Genomic DNA, 19,228 nt, shown 5'->3' on the forward strand with positions numbered 1-19,228 from the left:
CGGAGCGGTGCGAGTTCTTGCGAGTTGGCTATTGGTGGCCGCTCTCGCGGGGCGTGGAAACAGCGCCTGGGAGGCCGAGGTCACGTGAGCCGATACTCCTACCTCTTGGGTCTCCTATTGCAAGCCCTGCACGTTAGGCGAGTTGAGCCTGAGGGATCGAGATGTGTTCGGCCCACGCATTTGCGTGGTCTCAGGTGTTGTGGCAGTTTGTTAGGGAGAGAGGATGCGGTTGCTCCACCTCAAAATTGAGTTTCTCTATGGATGATCGCAGTGCTTATATTATGGGAGACACGGTAATGTCGTATTTTGACAGTCCTCCTACCTCAGTCTCCCCAACTGCTGGGGATATGGACGTAAACCATGGAAGTGAACTGCGTTTATTTAAAAATTTGTCTTGGGCTGGAGAGGTGGCTCAGAGTTTAAGAGTACCGACTGCTCTTCCAGAGGTCCTGAGTTCAATTCCCAGCAACTACATGGTGGCTCACAACCATCTGTAATGGGATCTGATGCCCTCTTCCGATGTGTCTTAAGACAGCGACAGTGTACTCACATACATAAAATTAATCTTTAAAAAAACAAAATTGTCTTAAAAGTGTTCTTTTAGCCGAAACTGATGGCACGTCGTCACTGAACTCAGCACTCAAGGCTGAGGCCATTTGAATTAGTTAATGTCTTTTCTGCTACGTAGTAAATTTAGTCACCCTGATCTAGGGGATACTGTCTCCTCAAAAAATTCTGACGTGTTTTTTTACTTGTCGCCTTTTAATGCTGCTAACGCATCAGAAGGGTTTCTTGCGCTGGTCACTTTTGGGGAGCGATGCAAAGCAACTTTATAATTTGCAGATTCCGAAGACCCACGTTAATGAACTTAGGAGGACAAGTCAGAAAGAGCTTTACTCTTAGGACTTCCAAAACCACAATCCGTAGCATTTGGGAATAGAGCCCTAGTGGTAGAGTTCTTGCCTAGCAGGCTAGAAGCCCTGGGTTCAGTTTCCAGCCCAGTATAAAAAAGCATGGTGGCAGCGAATGCAGGGCAATCAGCAGTTTAGGTCACCTAGGGCGTTTGAGGCTAGCGTGGCCTACACAGGAAAACTCAACCTCAAAACTAAACAAAAATAGAAACAATCTTAAACATACAACAAAACACCATAAGCCACTTGTGGAGAGCTTTGGGGGTCAAGCAAGAACTCAAAAGCATTAGCTGTATAGCTAGTCTGAAGGACTTTTAGATACCTAACAGAACAAACTTGGGCCTGGACTGGGCTTCGGGAAACTTGCCTCCTCAAAAGTATTATCATCATCATCCATTGTCTTGCCTCTTGATGTATTTAATGATACAGGGAAGAAGTTGTTCTGCTTTCACACACACACACACACACACACACACACACACACACACACACACACACACACACACAAGCCAAAAAACTGAACTTTCAGTATCTGATGCAACTAGTATTTCTTTCAAATCATACTTGCATCTGTAATAGGGTTTCACAATTCCAACGAACCTTTTTTTTTTTTTAAAACTTTTGCCCCGTAGGCTCAATGACACAGGGTAAGATGTCACCTGTCGAGCTTTACCTGAGGAAGGCACAAAACGTGCATGACTCAACAAAGCTGTAGAGATGAATGGCCCATTCATCAGCTCTCACTTGTCCTCCCTTTGTGAGCCCTGAAGCTTCTGCCAATAACACCATTTTCTCAGGAAGACCTCTTAGCTCACAGAAGCCTAGTAGTTAGCGACGCTGGGTTTTAACTTTTGGTGCAATTAGCTAAAGGGTCACAACCCCCCTGCTCTGGTAACAGTTTGAGGATTTATTTAATCCACTTTCGGTTAATACTTACGTTTCCCTTTGGTAAAGTATCCCCCCCCAACCCCTCCCTTTGGAAAAAAAATCGTCCTGTAAGCACTCACTAGAAAGTTAGCAAACTGTATCACAAAATATTGGTTTATAGTGGGAGACTCTGCTTGGGCCTCAATTTCTCCGGTTCTGTATGGGACTTTCCTTTTGGGGGTGTTGCAAAGGGTTAATTAGGATTTGTAAAGGGCTTTGAGGAGTAAAGGACAAAGTATTATTAGGGTCTCCTGCCCTAAGCCCTGGCCCCAGCCTTTCATCCCAGCAGAGGCATAGGCAGCCCCATTCTTCTGCATGCCAGGCCTCTAATCCCCTGTGAATGTGGCAGCTTCCAAGGAAGGGACAAGAGGCCTTAACTAGAAACAAAAATCCAGAGTAATGAGGTGCTACAAGGGCTGAACTTTCAAGATTCGTCCCTAACAAAGTGGGAAAACCATAATGGTCCTGTGACTTCCCAATCCGCTCCGAGGTGGGGATTATGCGCCAGGAAAGCGTCCTAAGCATCAGAGAGACCAGTACCAACTCTGGAGTACCAATAAGTCTTTATTTTCCCAGGGAAGAGAAGGGAAGGAAAAGTCAGCATGTGTCACAGGATGATTATACGATAGGAATACAAGGGCCCGGGTACAGTAAAAATCAACTAGGAAATAAAACACCCCAGGCAGGGGTGGGGGTCATCCAAGCCCCGGGGGGTGGGGGGCCTTAGTCTCCTGCAGTTCAGGAAAGAGATGGGGAAAGGACAGACAAGTACACCCTTTCCCACCCTCCCCATAAATTCAAGATTTCTCACAAAGCTTTGGTTTCTAGCAGTAAACATGGAGATACATTCGTCCGTCTCCTAGTAACAATCTTGTGGCCTCTTTGACATAAGTTTCTTGCACCGGCATTAAGTTCCTGAGTGACTCACTGTACATTCATAGTCCCTTTTCTGGTGTCCAGATTCCAACTTTCTACATGGAAGGCCCCACAATTGCTTCTCTCGACCTAAGGGTGACAGATTACATTGGTTTGATCCATCCAAAGGCGAATCACACCATGAAATAAATGGTCTTGCCAGGGAGAAGCGGCACCTGCAATCCCTGCACAGGGGACTCTGTGCAGAAGGCAGGAGGAGAGCCAGGAACCCGAGGCTCTCTATCTCCAGCTACAGAGTGAGGCCCTGTCTCAAAACCACCAACCAAAACTCTTCACTGAGTTAGGGACAAGGAAAGAATGAGGTTCCTGGCTTCTTCAGAATTTTCACATGGGTCCTTCAAGAGTTACAGAGATGCTCAAAGAAGTAAATGAGCCTAAGTTTTCTTACGAGGGAGAAGAGGGGCTGTCTGAAGGTCACTGTGGTCCAGAATGGGAGACACAGGAGGAACAGGTAAGGATAAGCCATGGTCCCAGAGGTTCACTTTGAGAAGAGGACCGCACATTTAAGTTTCAGATGGTGTTGTCTGGTGCAGAGCTTTCTGTCAAAGATGCTTTGGCTATTTTTCTCTCAATACAACAAAAGTTTTGTAAACAATAAAACCCCAAAAGAACATGAAGACCAACACATTTATATTTACACAACTAGGCCACCTAGCAATCACCAACTCAGAGACAGTAAAAGTCCTACAAAGGCCAGACGAATACAATTAACTAGGGGTGAGGGCAGCATTTGGGGGGAGAGGGAGACAAGAAACCAAGATCAGACACACACACACACCACCCAATGTGTTCTATTGCATTTGTCCCGTTTCAACACAGTGAGGTAGGTTTGTGGCGATCTCAAAGCATGTAAACGAAACTCCCCACCCCCTCTTTCCTTTAGCTATCAACCATCACGCTACAGCAGGGCAGGACACTTGCCACTGAGGCCCATACTCATGAGTCTCTCAGAAAGCCAAGATTGTGAAAGGCTAAGGAGTTGAGTCCCTGCCTCATGTTCCCATGCCTGGACAGCACAGTGTGGGAATAAGGGTACTGGTCTTAAGTTGCATTCTTACTGGGATAACTCAGTGGCAGTGTACTTCCTAGCACAAATGAAGCCCAAGATTCCATCCCCAGCACAAAAAGCAATCAAATAAACAAAACCCACCTCGTCTTCATAAATTTGCATTAAAAAAAATCCACACACACATACATACACACTCTCTCTCTCACACCCTGCTGTGCATGGCAGGCTTCCACTAATCTGGCAAAAGGATGGATCTGGTATGGAAAGTTCCTCTTGTGCCTTTCACCTGGCCCAGCCTTTTAATGTCTCTGTACCACCCTTTCCTGTTTAGAGTGATGTCCTATGTTTTGCCAAATCCAGATCAAGTCTTGGGGCAGCTCAATCGAAACCCGTGAGACACATTTTTCAAGGACGCTATGGCAGAAAAGCCAGCTGTAATCGGCAAAAATGAGGTAGTTCAACAGGCTGTGCACTCCAAATGGTTGGTCTCCATGGTGATCAAAACAAAACAAAACAAAGTATTCCTGCTGAGCAGACCTGGAGCTGCTACGGACTTATTATCCCTGAGATTGCTCATGTACCTGAGAACACAGTGCAGGAATGAGGGCCTTAAGATTAAAATATACAAAAATACAAACCCATTATTTATATTAAGAAGATGAAAAAAAATTTTAAAAATTAAAAAAAAAAAAAACGCACAAGATACGTCATTCGCACGTAGATAGTGCAGTTGGCATCCTGGAGAAAGTGGGACCCAAGGTGCAGTTACCTAAGGGAGCAAATAAATTAAAATCCCATTGGCCCAGAAAGGGCTGGGAGTGAGGTGTGGGCAGCAGGTCAGCAGTTGTCTCCCCAACCACCCTCTTTGCCTGTCATCACAACCCGTTGCTAGAGACCATTCCCAGCACAGCACCAAAGGACAGGGTTATGAATAAGCACGGTGTGAAAATAACCTCGCCCTGCTCCTGGGAGTCCCTTCCCCAGAACATAGTAGCTGGAGGGGTAGGTTCAGTAATCTTGGTTTGACACTTGTTTCGCTTCCCGTCTGGCAAGGGAAATATCACACAGCCTTCTACAAAAGAACTTCCCTAGCCCAGCCACTTGGCAAAGCCTCGGGTTCTAGGGTGGTTCCTCCCCACAAAAGCCTTCACTTGCTTTCAGATAGAGTGTGGTAGGAGTTCCTTTGTCTCATCCTTTCCTTCCCTCCAAGGAAAGACAGGGTGACACTGGGAACCCCGGCCTGAGACACGGCAGTGCAAGCTACCCACGCAACCCACCCTTACCCCCACTTTCTCCACTCTGCAGATTGATGCCTCTTTCCTTAAACTCCCCATTAGCCAAAGAATAACCCTGACTCCTGGGCCTCAATTCTGGGCTTCTGGGAGCAGGGCAGGGCTGTGGATCTCTTCCTCTTCCTCCCGGAAGTAGGCAGGCTTTCCCTGAGAACTGGGGCCCTGCTGGGCCTTCAGTGGACACGAGGCCACCATATGGTTGATGCTTTGGCAAAAGTGGCACTTCTTGGGCTGGGGTGGCAGCTTGCATTCCTTGGCATGATGGTCTAGCCCACCGCAGTTGTAGCACCTGGTAGGGGACAAAATTATAATAACATGAGAGAGATACAGGGGAAACTGTTTGAAGCCTCCTGATAGGCTGGCACTTCCATCCACGTTATCACTATAATCACCCGCCTCCCTGGTGACCTATTTCCTGCTTTTGAATATCAATCTTTTCCCTTTCCTGATCTTCAAAACAAAATCCCAAATGTTTGATTTACCAAATGAAGACTCTGGAGTCAGACACTGGGAAAAGCCTGGAGCTCAGAGGCAGAGAAAGCACCCAGCGGACCTTCCTCCTCCTCCAAACACGCACAAGAACAAAGCTTTTCCAATTCCTCTCTCTTCCCTGGGTTCTCTCAGGTCCACTCCCCAACAGCTCTGCCTCATGACCCATTCTTGACTTTATTTAGTTCTTGTTTTTTTTTTTTTTAAAGATTTATTAATTTATTATATGTAAGTACACTGTAGCTGTCTTCAGACACTCCAGAAGAGGGCATCAGATTTTGCTACGGATGGTGGTTGCTGGGATTTGAACTCGGGATCTTCGGAAGAGCAGGCGACGCTCTTAACCACTGAGCCATCTCGCCAGCCCCCTAGTTCTTGTTTACAGAGACCTCTTGGTTAAGGGTGTGTGTCAGGGCTGAGGCCCACCACATCTACTTGTTCACAGTAAACAGAAAGCTCTCAGGGTTAGTTAAAGGTGCTTGCTAGGGCTGAGCCACAACACAACAGGAAACAGGTTTGTCCAGTTCACAAGCTCAGGGTTCCCAGTGGAATCAAATACCCTGCAACATTGTAGATAATCAACTTGAAAAGATAAAGAGAACAAAGAGATCCCAGCTGTGAGGAACTGCATGAGGGATAGAGAGGAGACTGCCTCTGCCAGAGAGTAGTGCTCTTAACTCCTGAGCCATCTCTTCAGCCTTATTTATTTGTTTATTCATTCATTTTTAAGACAAGGTGTCACTATATACACTATATCTATCTATCTATCTATCTATCTATCTATCTATCTATCTATCTATCTATCTATCTATCTATCTATCTATCTATCTATCCACACACACACGCTCCTGCCTGGCCTTGAACTGGTCCATTCTTGGTCTGTCTCCCAAGTCCTGGCTTTACATCCATGCACCACCTGATCTGGCTAAAGAGTGAAGTGTTTTTGTTTTGCTTTTTGTTTTTTGAGCCAGGGTTTGAGCCTTGGCTGTCTCGGTACTCCCTCTGTAGACCTCAAACTAAAGAATCCTGCCTCTGCCTCCTGAGTGCTGGGATTAAAAGCATGTCTGGCTAAGAAAGAATTTTTAAAGGCAAATTATATTACCTCTTCAGAGGCTAAGAGGTTTTAAGCACCACAGCAAAAATGCAGACGCTAGGTAACCAGTTGAAGCTCCGGTCAAGAACTGTAGATACTAAATATCCCATATCTCACCCCATCACACACAGATCCACATTCTAACCTTTCCTTCTAAAGTCCTTGTGGATAGTGGATAGAGGCTAGTCTCACGCGTAAATTATCTTTGGCAATGGGATCCAAGTGGCAACCCGTGTGAAGTTCCCCATCTCCTCGGCAACTTACACAAGCTACAAGCTGCCCTTCCAGGCCCCTACCTGTCTCCTTTGGATCTTCGCTTCTGCATGTTCTTCCCTTTTGGCCGCCGCTCACTCCCAATACAGAACACACCACCAGGGCCAGTGACACGGATGGATTCCAGACCCTTGGCAGACTTCTTAAAGGTGAACTCCACCGCCTCACCCTCCTTGAGGCTTCGGAACCCTTCCATGTGCAGCTTGCTCTGTCAAGTGGAAAGGCGAGATTTTACTACTTGCCCCCCCATAACTGTGCCATAAATCAAAACCGCAAACCTATGGCCCCCCGGAAGACAGGAAGAAAAGTGACAGAACTCACAGATGGGAAAATGGACTCAGAGCAGAGGATGGCAGCACATACCTGTCACCCCAGTTTGAGGCCAGTGTGAACTATACTAGGGGACCTGTCTCAAAAGACAAAACATAACCCCCACTCCGCCATAAGCAAGCGAACTCTCTATTCTTAGCAAATACACATGAAAGTGTGTAGACAGAAATATACTGAATGCTGTATTTATGGTTACTAAGATAATATAACTGGGCCATGTTGGGTAGTACAAGCCTTTAATCCCTGTACTTGTGAGACAAAGGCAGATGGATCTCTAGGTTGGGGCCAGTCTGACCTATATATACACAGATGCATTTCAGGCCAATATAGTGAGAGCCTTCCTGATCTTTCCCCTACCCCCCCCAAAAATACAACAAAGAGGGTAAAATGTTAATCTACGAATCTGGGAATCACAATTAATGACAAATCTATTCCTATAATCTTGTAAGTTTGAAATCAGAAAGATAGTATTTCTGAAAACTGAAGCCAGTTTCAGGATAACGATTAAAAATGGAATGTCATGAAGAGAGATTCCAGGAGTCCTCTGGGGTGTCTGAAGACAGTGTACAGAGTACCCACATACATAAAATAAATAAATCTTTTTAAAATCTCTCCAGCCCCAATAAACAATTCTTTAAAAGAAAAAAAAAAAGTAGGGGGGGGGCAGGTGAGATGGCTCAGTGGGTAAGAGCACTGACTGCTCTTCCGAAGGTCCTGAGTTCAAATCCCAGCAACCACATGGTGGCTCACAACCATCTGTAATGGGATCTGACGCCCTCTTCTGGTGTGTCTGAAGACAGCTACAGTGTACTTAGATATAATAATAAATAAATCTAAAAAAAAAAAAAAAAGACACAATCAGTCAAATCTATCAAAACACTTAGAGGGAAACTGCACAAAAAATGAGCCAGACCTGGCATCCACTTCTGCCCACCCCACAACTCCAGCACTCAGGGAACCTGGACAGAAAGCACCAGCTGCAGCTGGAGGCCAGCCTGGGCTACAGTTACCTCAAGGCCAGAACACTTAGAATGACAGATCTCCTTTAAAAGGTATTATTAAGGGGCTAGCAGGATGGAGCAATGGGTAAAGTCAGTGGCTACCAAGCCTGATAACTGAGTTTAGCCTCTGGAGTGCACGTGACAGAAGAACAGACTCCCCATAGTTGGTTTCTGATTTCCACATGCACACTGTGGCCTGTGTGCCTCCCCACCCCCAACATTTAAAAAGCATGAGAAAAAAAAAATCAACAAAATTTGTTGTTCATGCCACATTTTGGCCTATTTTTTGGATGAATTTATGAAGTACAGTTTCTAATTCTTCTTTTGCTTTGTGTTTTTGTTTTTGTTTTTTAGAGACAGGGTTTCTCTGTAACCTTAGCTGTCCTGAAAACTCACTCTGCAGACCAGGCTGACTTCAAACTTTCAAACTCATGACAGGAGATCCACCTGTTTCTGACTCCCAAGTGCTGAGATTAAAAGTTTTCCACACCACTGCCCTGTGGGTTTGGGGGAGGGGGCGGGGGGGGGGCCCACGGTTGAGACAGGCTATGCCACTGCCTGACCTCAAATTCATGATTCTCCTGCCTCAGCCTCCTAGTTATTGCAATTACACAGGTATTCCAGGGCAAGGAGGTAGGTTTGTTGACTCTGCTGTCTTTCTGTTTGTTTAATTGACAGCTCTGTTCCCCAAGCTGCTCCGCTCCTAGGGCAGCTGTGACCAGGTGAACACGCCCAACAAGGAAACAGAAAATAAATTATTTGCTTCGGAATGTAAATAAGGATTTTGAGCCATTTCTATTAAGACTAGTTTCCTGGAAACACCACAGGTTGTACCCAAACTTGAAAAAACCTAAGGCCGTTTGACAAGAGGCTAGCCCCCTTTAAAAATGCCTTAGCTCACAGCTGTCACCTCAGCACAGACCAGATCCATTGCTCATTAGTGCAGGCAGCAGCACCTCCTAGCCCTTAGAGTAAGGGATTCCGAATGTCTAACTATGTCAACAAAGAGTCACCGTAAGACATGGGACTCAATGGCCGGGTACCTGCCTAAATACAATGGTTCTTTCTCACTTCCCAACCAAGAAAAAGAAAAGGCTCTGGGCGGGGTGGTGCACGCCTTTGATCCCAGCTGAGCCACTGCATCGGAGGCTAGCCTGGTCTACATGGTTGAGAGACAAACAAAGAAACAAAATAGACCCCTGTGTGCCTAGCCAGGACTGTCTGAGAGCATCAGTATGTGTCACTCAGTATATTCTACTTGGCAGAATAATTCCCACTAGACTCTTTACCTTGCTTATATAAACCAGGGTGGCTTTGAACTGGACCTCTCCCACCTTTAGCCTCCTGAATGCTGGAATGACAGATGTAGGCCCCTAGTAGGCATCTTAGCGCAGGAAGTACCTTTTGACCTAAACAGTGTGTTAGGTCCAGATCCTGATGGGAACGGTCTCACGACACCCAAATTAAACACTTTATGCTGATGTATAACTGTCCAAGAAATACTGTCATAGAGATAGTGCAGAGATATGCTCTCTCACTCTTTATGAAGGGTGCTTAGGATCGAACCCAGGGCCACACTTTGCCAAGCAAACTAACCAGATTGCCACACACACAGGAATATCCAAGGCCCGGTGACCTCCTGCCTCAATTTGATGTGAGCAAGGGGGATAAAACCTTAAACCGGGAAATACGAGTAATACAGAGCTCAAAAGGACCCACCTCTCGGCCCCACCACACAGAACCCACCCAAAAACCACTCCTAAAAGTCAACCATGGCACACGCCTTTAATCCCAGCACTCGGGAGGCAGAGGCAGGCGGATTTCTGAGTTCGAGGCCAGCCTGGTCTACAAAGTGAGTTCCAGGACAGCCAAGGCTACACAGAGAAACCCTGTCTCGAGGGGAAAAAAAAAAAAAAAGTCAACAGGCGCTATAGCTAGGGAGGCGCTGGAGCAGGAGACTCTCCGAGGCAATTCCTGCCTGAGCAGGGTCCCGCCCCAGGTCCAGTGGGGCTGGCAGAAGATAAGCGATTAGGAAGGACCGGGTCTCGGAGCTCCGGTTCCCTCCTCACTCATTTGTAAAATGGAGTATAGACTGATTTTATGGTTGTGCTGTGGGGTTTTATGCATGGAGAGTAGTAGTTAACACTTCACCAGCCATGTATAAATCCTTAGGGAGTACCAATTACCTACCTTTCAAGCTAGATGGAGACAGGTTAACAGTATGAGTCAAGTGCTGAGAGGCTCAGAGAACTCTCCTTTTATTACTAACCATTCTTAGGAACTCCAAAAACAGCCCTCTATGAGGTCCGGTTTACTGAGAGCAACTGCCTTCCCTACTCCACTCCCACTCCTAAGACCGGTGAGCCCAAAGGGGCAGAATAAGTGGTAAGGCGATGGGGACTGACTAGCCCCCCTTACTTCCCCCACCACTGAAGATCTGCAGAAGACCCGCCTCAGCCAGCACCTCAGCAGAAAGGCCAGGCAGGATTTAGACTGGTGGTCTCCAGGGGTGGCTGCCCGTCCCCTCCCCCACTCCTTTCTAAAACATAGTTCGAATTCTTCTCTTATCAGATAGGTAATCAGTGTGCTGCAGCCCCACCAAGCCAGACTCCCAGGGCCAGAATCCAAAAGGAGCCTGAAATTCTTCTACCACCCCCAGTCCACCCCTAACCACACACAAAGCCGGGCCCCGCCCCTCTTCCCATCCCCTCCAAAAAGAAAAGGCTCTGGGGGGGGGGAGGGGCATGGTCTGAGCTCCCCCAATAGAGCCCAGCTCTGGGGAACAAAGAGTTGACACTGGTTGGTTCTGGTGGTCAGATTCCTGGAGTTCCAGGGCACAGATCCCCCTAGGATGGCTCACCCCCACCCTCCCCCCACATTCAAACCGGACCAGTTCCTTCCTTCCTTTCCACTATGGTTGGGATGAGAGGAACGGACGGACGGACTCTGAACCCCTTCCCCAGTCAGACTCCGGGAAGGGGAAGTTTGCTAGTCAACTAGCAGCCATCTTCCTTCCCGGCCACCCTCCTCCCCATACCTCCAGGATGGACTAGAGAAGATGCCTCCCCTATGGCGCCTTCAGCCAAGTCCTTCCCACAGCAGATAAATGTTTCAACAGGAGAAGGGGCGGGAATCCCATTTTCTTTTTCCAACCTGTTGAATTAAGTCAGGTGTGCAGCCTGCTTGGGCCACAGGAAGATGACACTTAGGACAGTTACAGCATTTCCTCCCCGGTGCCCCACCGCCCTCTTCAGTTACAAGCACTTCCTGGCTTCTGCTTCTTTCTTTTGACCAATCCACACCGGCCCCACATTGAATACCCCAGCCCAACATCAATGAGGACAGAAGAATAAGCAAAAGTTCTGCTTCTTGGACTCATTTGTCAAAGCTTATCGTTACAACTATCAGGTCTATTCCAGTTCGCACACACCTTTCACGTCATCTGCTTCTTTCTTTATGGGAGAATTTCCCTTGTATCCCAACCAGTTTATTAAGACCAAGACCAAGACTCGCTCTCTCCTCTTCTCTAGCACGCAGAGCCATTCCAATTCTGACAGATCCCATAATCCCATACATGTCTCTGCCCAATTCTGGGTTTTGAAACCAAAATGCATATTAAATGTTTACTTTAGACGCAGCAAGGAGCTAAACAGTCAACCCCCCCCAGCACCCCAACAAGGTTCATAAATGCCTCTGCTTAAGGAGAGAAATCTGATCAGACACCCTAATGAAGTGAGACCAGCCAAGTATATATTTGGGAGAGCCAGGGAGTGTCCCGGACAGGAGCTGGAGATAAAAATAAGCGCCCTGATCGCAGTAACGGACAAGTGTTGGGCCTATTGCCATGAGCCTGGTTTTGCTTAGCCAGCAAGATGTACCAGGAGGGCAAGTCGGATATCATTTTTTGCTCCATATATTCTTAAAATTCCTAAATAATACTTTTTAATTTCAAAGATTCAACACTGGCATCATAGTGCAGTGATAGATGCTGTCGCCGGAGCTCCCCTGCTAGAGGCCTGGCGGTTGGTATCATAAATGTCCCCAAGCTAAGGTTAACTGCCATTCACCTCTGCTCAGTGGCCCAGGCCACACGCTCCCCCGCAGCTCTCCACCAGGTGGTGCATCAGCCCACTCGAGGCTCTGAAGCAAGGGCAGCACTTGGCGTGTGCATGGACACCTCAGCTTCTCCTGGTGTTTTTCTGGATCCTTCCCCTTATGCTGGAGTTGCAAGGTTTGGGTGCTTTCTTCCCATCTCACCCTGGGCCCCTAGGAAGGACTGCAGGGTGCAAATGGGAGGGAAAAACCTCCCAGAGTTTACTCCAGAACCATAGAGAAAGCTACCCCATTGGTTTCCACGTATCTAACAGGGCAACCGTGAAATCGTGCTCAAAAGGTAGTCACAATGACACATACTTCTCCAACCTCCACCCCAGCCTTGGACCTCTACACAGACCTGTTCTTCACGCAGGTGACAGTGACAGCATCTCAAAATTAATTAATTAATTAATTAAAGATTTGATAGATGAAGTTTAACTTCTGATTAGGAATGTTTGAGCAACAGTTATGTCCTATACTCAAAACCAAGTCACTGAAAACCACTGATAGTTCGTGACAAGCAGCAATGTCACCCCACAAGGCAGAAGTTTACCATATTGAAAGCTTTGCTTGAAATGGTGGCAAAGCCTTTACCCAGGAAAAGCATGTCTCCTCAGAAAGAGGGCGCCAAATATTTCCTAATGACAAAATAACATGTGAATGAATATATATATATATAAAAATCCAAACACCCCTAAGCCATAAGCCACCTCTTCCCACTGACATAGGTAGTGTCCTGGGTTTGATTCCAAGATGAAGCCAAAGTTCTGGGGTTCAGAGTACCTCACAAATGCTCAGAGCACTCTACATGTGCCAGGCCATATCGTAGCCAGCTCAGAAGCGAGTGCCTCATTGACATACAGCCCTTCTTTGTTTCCTCTGGTGACGGCATCATCTACTGATCCTCCCAGTTCCTCAAGTCATTTTCCTTTTCCACATTCATTTAGATCAAGTGCGAACTATAAAACTACTAAGACAGTCAAGTTCTTCTCTTGAAAGGACATCCACATTGGTGGAGACAGCAGAAGACATCGAAACTAGGTGCAGTGTTGTAAGCCAGGAAGGCAAGATCCCACACCTGCCCCTCAACCCAGCTGCCCTACCCAGGCCCTCAGAGGCCATTTGTCATCCCTCAGGCATTTCTGAAGGTCCAAACCACTGGGGCTCACGAAGTTGGTTTAGTTTAATGTCTAGATCAACATCCATTTTTTGTTGTTTCCAAACCCTTTGCCATATCATTATCATGTATTCATGTGTGTGTGTGTGTATGTATGTATATGTATATATATATATATATATATATATATATATGCCAAAAAAAAACTTATTTGGCAGAAGGTGGTTGTACATAAAGTGTTAGGATGGCAGGGGGAAGTCTCAACAGCACACTAAAAAGTGCTGGCCAAGAAAGCTCCACGTGGAAGAGGTAGGTTTTATTGGAAGGGAGAGACAAGGTAGTGGCAGAAAGAGAAGATGGGAAGAGAGTGAGGGAGGGGTGTTCTCCTTATTTATATGGGGAATGACAGTAAGGCAGGTAAAGGTGGAAGGTGAGCCAAGTGGATGTTGGGAATATGGTGCCTGTTGTCTTGGCAACCAGTCTGCAGGTTGGGCTGTCACCTATGTAATGTCATAGGTTTGGGAGGTCCTGATACCACCTGTGATCTGAGCACTGGGTCTATGCAGGTACAGCATCACCGCCCAACATGTGGTATCAAAGAGCCTGCCTTAAAAAACAAAAACTTGATGTTCTGAGGAGCTGCTGAAAACCACTACAACTTTATTTCCTAATTTCTACAAATCTTGGTGGTTTAGATTTTGAACCACAGGAAACCAGAATTAAACCCAAACTTATAAGTGGTCAGGGACTTCTAACAATTTTGACAAATATCTTCCCAACTAGAAGTGATTCTGCCTCCCAAGGGACATTTGGCAAGATAGGGAGACATTTTGGTTCTCACAACTAATTAACTCCAGATTTCAAGATCTAAAGACCTTTGGCCAAATAAAATGGGTGTTAAGAGAAACCTGTGTCATAGCCCCCCTACCCTCAGCCTACACCTTACTGGGCACAGAATAAAGTATATACAAGTCAGGCTCTGGTGACACCAAAGAAAAGGGGTGTCACCCAACTACCGGTCAACTTGCCTATATATACAATTACTTGCAGGCCTGACTACACTACAGTGTAAGGTGCTGTCTCAAAAAAAAAAAAAAAAAAAATTTGAGCACAAGGACAGTGGTTAACAGGATGTTGGGAACCGTATTACCTCAATCTGGAAAGGTCTTCTTTTGATTCCCCCACCTTTCCCTGGCAAGGCAAATATCATCTTGAGACAATCTTCCCCTCCCCCACCATGCACTCCTACCCCATCCCCAGGGTCTGGCAGCTGAGGAAGTTCCCCTAAAGATTTCTTTACCCTCCCTACACTCCCCTTCCAAAGTAAACAAGTTCTAGAGATTAACCTGCATCTTCGACATTCCTCAGGAAGAGATACCTCAGCTCAACGACCAAACTTACTGTTGGGAGTGTGGACCAAGCAGGTGGTGGTAAAACAGCAGTTAAAAGTGTGTGGAGAGGTTTTCAAATATGGGCGCCAGCCAGGAACCTTCGCATGGGCCTTTAATCCCAAAATCCAGAAGGCAGAGGTAGGCAGCTCTCTTGAGTTAAAAGGCCAGCCTGGGTGACAGGGCAATTCCAAGCCAGCCACAGTTACACAGTGAGACACCTCCACCACCACCAGCCTCGTCTCAAAAACAAAACAAAACAAAAACAAAAAAACCCCAAAGAAACCAAAGTCAAAGCCCACGAACGAACGCAGGCAGGTCTCCAAGCCAGTCTGTACTGAAGGCTGCCTCCTGAGATGTCCTATAGCTTCCCAGTTGGTATGGCTCCTAAGTGAGGAGGCACAGCGTCTCCATTTGTCCCAACAGCAATGAACCTCAGATCAGAAGGTACCTATTCTCCCGGGCACCTCCCTACTTAGCCTTTGCAAGGAGTCAGGAAAGTGCTCAAGCCACCTTTACACCCCAGCCTCCAAAAATTGAAGAAGTTCCCCAAACCATCTCGAGCCCAGGAAATTTTCATCTCTGGGATCAGATAAATGGCCGAATCGGGGAGGCTTGCCCCCCGCTGAGGAGGGCCATTCAGTGCGGGTTCCTGCAATAAAGTGATTTAATAGATCTAAAGAGGCCAATTCCCTTCTGCCTCACAATTACTTCCTGTGGGTTATCATTCACATATGCAAATGAGATGGGGGGCACAAAGCCACCATCCAGAAACCAGCAGTCTGGTGATGGTGATGGGGGGGGGCGGTGCAGAAAAGTTAAAGGTACTGTTCCAGGTCCCTTAAAAAAGAAACAAAACACATATTCCAGAAGCCTAGTGACCCTAGGACACCAACAGCAAAGAGCTGGTCCTCAAATTCCATCAACCCAAATCTACTTAGTTTCCACTCCCCAACCTCTGACTGGAGGGCAGGGTTCAGCCTTCCCAGCAGCCCCCAACCAGTCCACCCAGCATCTCCTTCCCCACCCCTCCCCCTCAAGAACGCCATCCCTCAGGCTCCAACCCTTAATCCCCACATCCTCCTTTCCCCTCCCCCACAGCTCCTAAAGCTAACCTCCCTGAAGTAACCCCTCCCTGCCCGGCCCGGGTGTCAAGCTCGCAGGCCAGGGATTAGCAATTTTCTTCTTTCCTGGCCCAGCCTTAACCCACCAAATGTGGAAAAGGGCAGGAGCAGTAACTTCCTTTCCAGCGTGGAATGGTACCACTCCCCCACACACACACCCCGCCCCCGGTAGGATATTAAGAAAGGGAATGGCCGGGAAGAGGGAAACCTGAAGGCTCTACTCTCTTCCTTGTTTAGGGTTAGGAATGTTAGGGACAGCAATCAATGGCTGTCTGGGGCCATAAATGCCAAGCTGAGGAGAATAGGGCCAGAGGCCAGTCTTCCTCTACCGCCTGCCCCCTCGACACTGAATTTCACTCCCTACTGTGTAGCCCTTCTTTAACTGCGAACTTGGGATTGCCACGGCCAAGGAATGAAGGCCTGGGATCTTAAGGTCTTCCTTCCTGGCAGAACCGGGTGGACAGCTAGAGGTGCCTGCCAGCCCTGATCTGTAGCCAGACCTCTAGGGGAGCTTTTCAGCTCACACGTTGATCCTTCCGGGACCTGCCAAACCTACACTGGCTACAGGACCTGGCTTTGGGTGGCCACCTGACTTGAGGTCTGCATTGAAACGGGAAGAACCTGACGTCGCAGGTTCACGCCCGTAGGTTGGGTAGCAAATGGCTCACACTCTCTCCTCCCTATGAATTAGACTCAGACCTTTAGAACTCAGGGCGCTAACGCCCGGCTCAGGCCCTGCATGTGCTTCCCTGGTCGGCCTGCTGGCCCTCCCCCACCGGCAAGCACAATACAACCTTAGTTTCTGCCACATGGGGTCACCTCCCTGCCCCCTGCTCCCTTCCCAGGGGAAAGAGGTAATAGACACGTGGTAAGCCGGAGGGGTTCCCGGAAGGGGGCGGGGAGGGGGTGCTGGTAGTCAGCAGTGCCTCCTCGCACAACTGCAGTTACTACAAACTCAAAACTGGGGTGTCCCGAAAAATATGGGGACGCACAATGAGGGGTATTTATCTCCTCCAATCCGACAGGAGGGGCCACCAGCCAAGGCCGTACCTCGGAACTCCCAGCCTTTTTCTTTTTTTTCCCCTAGCAAAGTTCCAGAATGAGTCTCACCTGGTGCACAAAGACGTCCACCGGGGGGTCGAGCGCGACCCCAGCGCGGGCGGTCATAGACAGGAAGCCGAACCCCATGCGCACGTTGAACCACTTACAGATGCCGGCCCCGTGCAGCAGCTGCGGCTCGTCTGCCGCTCGGGCCGCGTCAGGCGGCGCCTCCTCTGGCGCCTTCTCCGCTGCCTTGGCGCAGCCACCTGGAGATAGGGAGGGCCAGGTGATCAGCTGGGGGCCAAGGGATCGCAGGCCCTCTCAGGGACCCGTCTGGGAGATCTCGGTGGTCAGCCCGCGGATAGACACCCAGGAGGAGGCAGCTACCAAGCAGCTGGTAAGAAGAAACCTGTCCTGGCTGCCTCCCCAAGCTTACACAGAGGATGCTGACGCCCCAAAAGTTTTGCTTGTCTTCCCACAACAAGTTGCCCGTGCACACGCGGAGGGACAGGCCCCTCCTCTTCTCTCCCTCCGCCCCCACGGGCTCGGTGTACAAGCCACTGGAACACCAGGGTTCCCTAGTCCAGAGATGGCCCCCAGAAGCAGGAGGCCATAGGGACTTGGGGGTCCCGCGGACAAGTCCGTGGGACACTTTCCCACCTCCCTTCTATTTAGACATTGGGCTCCCTGCACCCTAAGGTGTGCCCGCTGAATCGCAAGCTCGAACCTGCAAACTGCTGGTTGGACACCGAGCCCATGGTCGTCTGCTGAGCCCGTGGCCCCGGGCCCCAGGTCGGGCGGCTGCTGGCCCCAGAGAAGTCCGGAGGCAAAGGGGTGGTTCGGAGAAGAGGCTGCTACATCTTCCCCCGCACAATAGCGGTGGGAGGGCCCACGGCTTTTCAAAGGCTCCCAAATTCTAAAAGACAATGACCCAACCCCCCGCGGGCAGCCCCCTCCCCTCCCCTCTCTCCTTACCCCTCCCTTTCCCTCTGGCTCTGGCTTCGGCCCTCCCCCACTGCTCTGGTCTCTGACACCTCTGGGGTGTCCCTTCCCAGAACCTTGAGATTTGACACCCCCTCCACATACACACATCTGGAGATGGGGATCTTTTGCACTGGAAGTCTTCAGTACCCCAGAATTTGGGATCCTGCACTTTGAGGACTCAATGCGGGCATCCAAAGCGGACACAGGTGGGGGGGAACGGGGGGGGGGTAGTTTTATAACCACGTGACCACACACACACACACACACACACACACACACACACACACACACACACACACACACCACCCCCACCCCCCGGGCAGATAATTATACATTCCAGAGAGTTGGGGGAGGGAGGTGTGAGCCTGGTGGCGCTGTCCAATCAGAAACACAAACCACCTGTCAAGGGAGAAATGGATGAGCCCTCCCCCTCCCCCAGCCCCTCAGCGCCCCTCCCCCTCTTTCCCCTCAGGCCTCAGAGCTGACCCGGCTGCTTGGCGCTGACCTGCTCTCACCCCCCACCTCCGTGTGCTTAGATAGACCTGGAGTTCTGGACATTAGGAAGCCGGGATAGGGGTGCAAGGAAGCGGCTGGAGACCCCACCGAGCTGATCTGTCTTAACCTAGGTGCTGCCTCTCAAACTCGGCCTGTCTCTGGGTGCTACTGGATGCCTCAATCTCCAAATTTCAACAACAGTTTCTCTGGGTTTGTCCCAGTGAGAAACAAGCTCCTAGTTGATTCTGTGCAAAGAGTCCTTCGCTCCCTCCTAAGCCTACACCTAAAGTTGCTTCCAGGTACAGCTCCCTGAGAGAGCATGTGGAAACCTCGAAGAATGCCCTCTGTGGTAGCTGTGTTCTCATCGGGCCCCTGCCTGCCGCGTCCCGTCCTGTCCCATCCGTTGGTGGAAGAGAATAGATTGGTGGGTGGAGGCACTTCCTCCAAGACCCGGGACACTCTAATTCCCAGACCCTCCTGTTCTCAGTCACCATCCTAAATTGAGCTACCCTTCGGGTAGTATGACTGGTGAAAAGACTGGATAGAGAGAGGCTTCTCATTTAAAGAGGTAAACTCCCTACTAGAAGATAAAGAGGGTGGACCAGAGGGGTGGCCACTGCCCTGGTCAGAGATGGACAATGGCCCGGGGCTCAGTGCACGGCCCTGGCCCTGCCCCTTCACTTCCGGTGCTCAGTTCAAACTGGACAATGCCAGCTCCGGTCA

The 19,228-nt window shown here is 48.9% G+C and overlaps 1 protein-coding gene across 3 annotated transcripts; it reads right to left on the reverse strand.

Moving 5' to 3' along the window:
- Positions 1-2,372: 2,372 nt before the first annotated feature.
- Lin28a (lin-28 homolog A (C. elegans)) lies at positions 2,373-18,239 on the reverse strand. Of its 3 annotated transcripts, none has more exons than NM_145833.1 (4): positions 17,754-17,859; positions 17,096-17,292; positions 6,954-7,138; positions 2,373-5,364 (listed from the first exon to the last, which is right to left on the reverse strand). In NM_145833.1, the coding sequence occupies exons 1-4, from the start codon at positions 17,782-17,784 to the stop codon at positions 5,148-5,150; spliced, it is 630 nt and encodes a 209-aa protein (NP_665832.1). In that variant the 5' UTR covers positions 17,785-17,859; the 3' UTR covers positions 2,373-5,147. The 3 variants fall into 3 exon arrangements, with proteins under 3 accessions (NP_665832.1, XP_011248663.1, XP_006539380.1); XM_011250361.3 differs by lacking the exon at positions 17,754-17,859 and adding an exon at positions 18,113-18,239 and having other exon boundaries at positions 2,385-5,364; XM_006539317.3 differs by lacking the exons at positions 17,096-17,292; positions 17,754-17,859 and adding an exon at positions 11,415-12,782 and having other exon boundaries at positions 2,385-5,364.
- Positions 18,240-19,228: the final 989 nt, after the last annotated feature.

The sequence above is a fragment of the Mus musculus genome, chromosome 4 (assembly GCF_000001635.26).
Source record: "Mus musculus strain C57BL/6J chromosome 4, GRCm38.p6 C57BL/6J".
NCBI lineage: Eukaryota > Metazoa > Chordata > Mammalia > Rodentia > Muridae > Mus > Mus musculus.

Excerpts from the sequence above, each read along its gene's own strand:
- Lin28a (NM_145833.1), bottom strand. The coding sequence starts at position 17,784 with ATGGGCTCGGTGTCCAACCAGCAGTTTGCAG. Across the intron at positions 17,293-17,753 it reads GTCCAACCAGCAGTTTGCAG|GTGGCTGCGCCAAGGCAGCG; the intron begins GTTCGAGCTTGC and ends CCCTATCTCCAG. Across the intron at positions 5,365-6,953 it reads CGAAGATCCAAAGGAGACAG|GTGCTACAACTGCGGTGGGC; the intron begins GTAGGGGCCTGG and ends GTCCCCTACCAG.